At 34.7% G+C, this 4,818-nt stretch overlaps 1 protein-coding gene across 1 annotated transcript in view; it reads left to right on the plus strand.

Annotated features, from left to right (window-relative positions):
- LOC107709483 (transmembrane channel-like protein 3) overlaps positions 1 to 4,818 on the plus strand; it is a 26,652-nt gene that overhangs the window by 13,488 nt on the left and 8,346 nt on the right. The window contains exons 12-15 of the mRNA XM_016513975.1: positions 870 to 998; positions 2,059 to 2,126; positions 2,473 to 2,601; positions 4,243 to 4,353. Coding sequence (XP_016369461.1) covers positions 870 to 998; positions 2,059 to 2,126; positions 2,473 to 2,601; positions 4,243 to 4,353 — 437 coding nt within the window. The remainder of the gene's footprint in view (positions 1 to 869; positions 999 to 2,058; positions 2,127 to 2,472; positions 2,602 to 4,242; positions 4,354 to 4,818) is intronic.

Raw genomic sequence — 4,818 nt, forward strand, 5'->3', positions numbered from 1 at the left:
TTATAATCACTGAAGCTGTATACACTGTGAAATGAATCTCTTACATTGTACGTGCATCTGCGCTTTGTTGTTTGTTTATGATGAATTCGCAAGAGTCCGGTATTGAGTCAGCGAACGCGCGCACTCAACAAAACTGATGAGTTTGAAAGATGACTCATCTGAACGCCTCTGATTGGCCATTGCATTCCTAAGCTCAACAGAATTGTGTGTGATTGGTTAAAATGCGCAACACTGTAAAAACGCCTAAAATGAAATACGGTGCAACATGAGCAGATCTATTTATTATTTCATAAGTAGAAACTTAACAAACCTAATTTTGTCAAATGTTTTGACTGAAAAGCATGTTTGTGCTATATTTCTAAAAATAAATGCTACTTGATTTGATATTTTGTTATACAATTCAAAAATTTTTTAGTGTGGCCTATGTGTCCAAATACTATTTGGGGCCACTGTATATTGAGACATACCCAGACACATTTGATATTGTCTGTGAGATCTATACAGAGCACTCAAGCTAGCAGACATGCTTAGCATCCTCCAACTATGACACAGTCTTGCTTTTGAGTGAGCTAATGAAGCATCTCAATTGCAGGCTACATTGTTATTTATTAAAGGCATTATTGCGACAAACAGTGTAAAGTATGTTTCCCTCTGGAGGAGAGGAATATGGATTGGATACATGGCTTGAAATATCCAGCCTGGCTTTTATTTAATGAAAGTATTGTCAGCGCTGTCTTTCTCTTGGTTTAGATCCAAAGGTCTGATTGAGAGTTCTGCTTGGAGATACTGATGGTCTGCGGAGGGGTAAAATTGCATCCTGCACAAGGAAGGTAAATGCAGGCTGTTTATTTTGTTTATCTTATCTACAGGAGATGTTAAAGCTCTCCATCATTGATATGATCTTCACGGTGGCAAGTATCCTGCTCATTGATTTCATCCGGGGACTGGTGGTTCGATACTTGAGTGACTGCTGCTGTTGGGACTTGGAGAGCAATTTTGTAAGTCGGTCACTTCTGTTCAAAAACACACTTTCAGAGGTTTTTCAAGCAGGTATATGAGCGATAGATAGGCCTGCCTAGAATCTGCACCTGTTGAAAACATTGGTTACATTTTCAAACACTATCAAAAAGCGTGTAGGACTCCTCTTGGGTCACATTGCACATATTTTTGCACTTTTTTTTTTTTTACATATTTAACACCTTTTAAGCAATGTTCCAGTTTCAATACAAGTTAACCATGATGTGTATAGTATCTGTGCCACTAGCGAAACCAAACAGAATAGCACAATGTTTTCAAACAGGTTTCCCAAACGTTGAAGTAGAAGTATTTTAACGTTGAAAATATCACTTTTAAGCTTTTTCGTCAGCATCTGTGATGTGATTCCCACAGGAATATAATTGTTCCTTAAAAAATAACTAATACCTCCGTTTATATAAACAGACAATAACTGTGATATAAAGTAATACATTTACAACAGATCCTAGTTATACAACATTTTTATTTTGATGTAACTGAAAACAAGGCTAGATGAAAAATCTGTTAATTTGGGTCAAATTGGGCGTCTGCAAAATTATGCTGATTTGACTCTCACAAACTGCTGAATAATGTGTGCCATTATGATTTAAATCATTATGTTAATGGAAGTGAATTTATTTAACAGTTGTCATTTTTGTTTTGGATTCTGATTTTCCATAACAGGGATTCCCAAACCTTTTTTTTTTGTCAGCCAAACCCCTTTGAGCTGAAATATTTACTTGAAGTAATTCCTGAAATTTTACATTAATATTTCAATAATTTAACGACACATTTGCATATTCACGATTCTCTAATGCTGATTGATGGTCACATGACATAACCATAAAAATTTACTTTTTTTTAGTAAGTTTCACTGTCATTGTTTTTATTTAAATGCTTTATTTATTTTAATTTTAAATTTGTAAGATGTGTTTAATTATTAGCTTTTCATCAGCTTGTGAACCAAACCCCAGTTTGGGAAACCCTGTCCTATACCATGCATTTATAAATTCCCATTTTAATTAAATTAAATTCCCTTTCCAGCCAGAATATGGTGAATTTAAAATAGCAGAAAATGTTCTTCATCTGATATACAACCAAGGAATGATATGGTAAGTGAGTGATGATTCATCATTTATCAATACATTATCTAAAATATGATTGTCAGTATAAAATGAAATGCATCACAATGATTTTTTTTTTATCTCTGATAAACACTCCTAATTTAAAATACTATCTGTCTCTCTGTATATTATTATATATGAGCTTACCTATCTATACCTGCACTAAACTGTCCTCTTCCCTTGGTGCTCCTTACACAGGTCCTCAATGCTCCATTGCCCTCCAGCTTCAGACTGTAATCACACAATAATGACTTGTCTGAAGCTATAGGTGCACAAGCAGAACTCCTTTAAGATGGGAAATAAATCTTTCCGGTGTCTTTGTCTCTCCCTGTAGGATGGGAGCGTTCTTTTCACCCTGTCTGCCCGCCTTTAACGTCCTGAAGCTCGTCGGCTTGATGTACCTGCGGAGCTGGGCTGTGCTGACCTGTAATGTTCCCCATCAGCAGGTCTTTAGGGCCTCCAGGTCAGTGAGGCAGAATTAGGTCATTAGAGCTTATACATTCATTGAGCACTGATCTGGGGTCAGTGCTGCGCTGTGTTGAGTTCAGTCTCAAAAAATGCATGTTAAAATCCTTAGGAATCTCAAAAAAGTGTAAATTATGAAAGTCATGGAAATGTATTGATCAAACCCTCATTTCAGTTCAATTCAAAGTTCATTCAAAAACTATTTCATGATTTTTTTTTTTTAAATATTAAAATTCCTTTTAATGTAAAACATTTCTATATTATATATTCCTTTGAATATGAAATATTTATTTCCAAATTTTTTCAGGTTTTGCAATTATTTGGAATAATTAGTTTGTATAATTATTACAAGACATTCATTAAAAGAATGAGTAATGTGATGTTCAGCCAAATTCCACACATCTGTAGAAATGCAAAAATCTTTCTTTATTAAAAAAACTTAAAATACTTAATTACCTCATTTCATAATTACATAATGCTGCATGGGATCAAAGTCCATTTATTATTTTCCTCTCTACTGAAGTAGGCATTTTTCATATTTAGTGGTGCTTGCTAAAGTAAGTTGGGGATTTGAACAAACCTCTAAACCAAAGTGAATGTGAATAATCAATGTATAATAATCCAGCAATATACTGTAACTGCACACATTCTGATAGATAGATAGATAGATAGATGGATAGATGGATGGATGGATGGATGGATAGATAGATAGATAGATAGATAGGTGCATTAAAAATAATGAGGGAGCTTTGTTTTATTAATTTGAATCATTAAACCTCCTTTAATATTGAATGTTTGCAGTTAACATTTAAAGGGGGTCATATGATGTTGCTAAAAATAACATTATTTTGTGTATTTGGTGTAATGAAATGTGTTTATGCGGTTTAAGGTTAAAAAAAACACATTATTTTCCACATACTGTACATTATAGTTTCTCCTCTATGCCCCGCCTTTCTGAAACGCGTAGATTTTTACAAAGCTTTGTTATTGTGATTTTTGTGCGTTGTTATTGGCTGAATACCTCAAGCGTGTGACGGAAATGTTCAGCTCTTGGCCTTTGATATTTTCCTACATTCCTACACTGCACACTTTTGTAGGTTTCCTTTGCTGGAAAACAATGAGGAGTGTAAATTTCTCTGACAAGAGCTGCAATGTGAATCTTTTTTGGTTTTTACGAGCTGTGAGATTAATTTATAATCAGCCAGCATTCAGTGTATGGATCAGGGACTCTCTGAACGCTACACGTTTGTTCTCTGCTTGACTGAATTCAAATCCCTCTCATTTTCTAGTGTGGTGAGTACAGAGATAACAGTGGATGCTTCAGTGTGTCAAGCGACTGGGTTGGTCAAAGCATCAGTCTCGGCCTCTATTTCAGATTTATGTAATTGCATCTTCATTGCTTTATCAGGCAGTTGCAGATATGAGGCGAAACGTTACAGTGCAGTCTAAGCATATTTTATCTTCAGTGATAGTGCTGTGTTTTATGCGATAAAAAGGAATCATCCCACTGCAGGCAGGGAGTGTGTAACTTATCAGATATTATGAAACAGTCAAATCAGTGTAGTTTCTTTGTCTATCTAAGTGAATTCAAAGTCGATCACAGGGATTGTCTTTAATTGAAATGTATTTTATTCCCCAGATCTAATAACTTCTATCTGACGATGCTTCTCTTCATGCTTTTCCTGTGTATGTTACCAACCATTTTTGCCATTGTGAGGTATCGGCCGTCTCAGTACTGTGGACCCTTCAGGTAAAAAAACTGTCCTGTGTTTACATCATTTTAATGTGGTGTATGTCATTTTTTGGATGTTGAAATACTTTTACTTATCCCTGAGATAAGTATACAGTGGGTACGGAAAGTATTCAGACCCCCTTAAATTTTTCACGTATTGTTATATTGCAGCCATTTGCTAAAATCATTTAAGTTAATTTTTTTTCCTCATTAATGTACACACAGCACCCCATATTGAAATACTTTTACTTATCCCTGAGATAAGTATATGCTAATGGAAATGTAAAGACATTGCAATATACTATATTTGTGTATAGTTGCTTTTATATAAAATATATATTTGTGACCCTGGACCACAAAACCGGTCTTAAGTCGCTGGGGTATATTTGTAGCAATAGCCAAAAATACATTGTATGGGTCAAAATTATCGATTTTTCTTTTATGCCAAAAATCATTAGGATATTAAGTAAAGATCATGTTCCA

This window comes from Sinocyclocheilus rhinocerous, unplaced genomic scaffold (genome assembly GCF_001515625.1).
Source record: "Sinocyclocheilus rhinocerous isolate Xijiao unplaced genomic scaffold, SAMN03320098_v1.1 scaffold1467, whole genome shotgun sequence".
NCBI lineage: Eukaryota > Metazoa > Chordata > Actinopteri > Cypriniformes > Cyprinidae > Sinocyclocheilus > Sinocyclocheilus rhinocerous.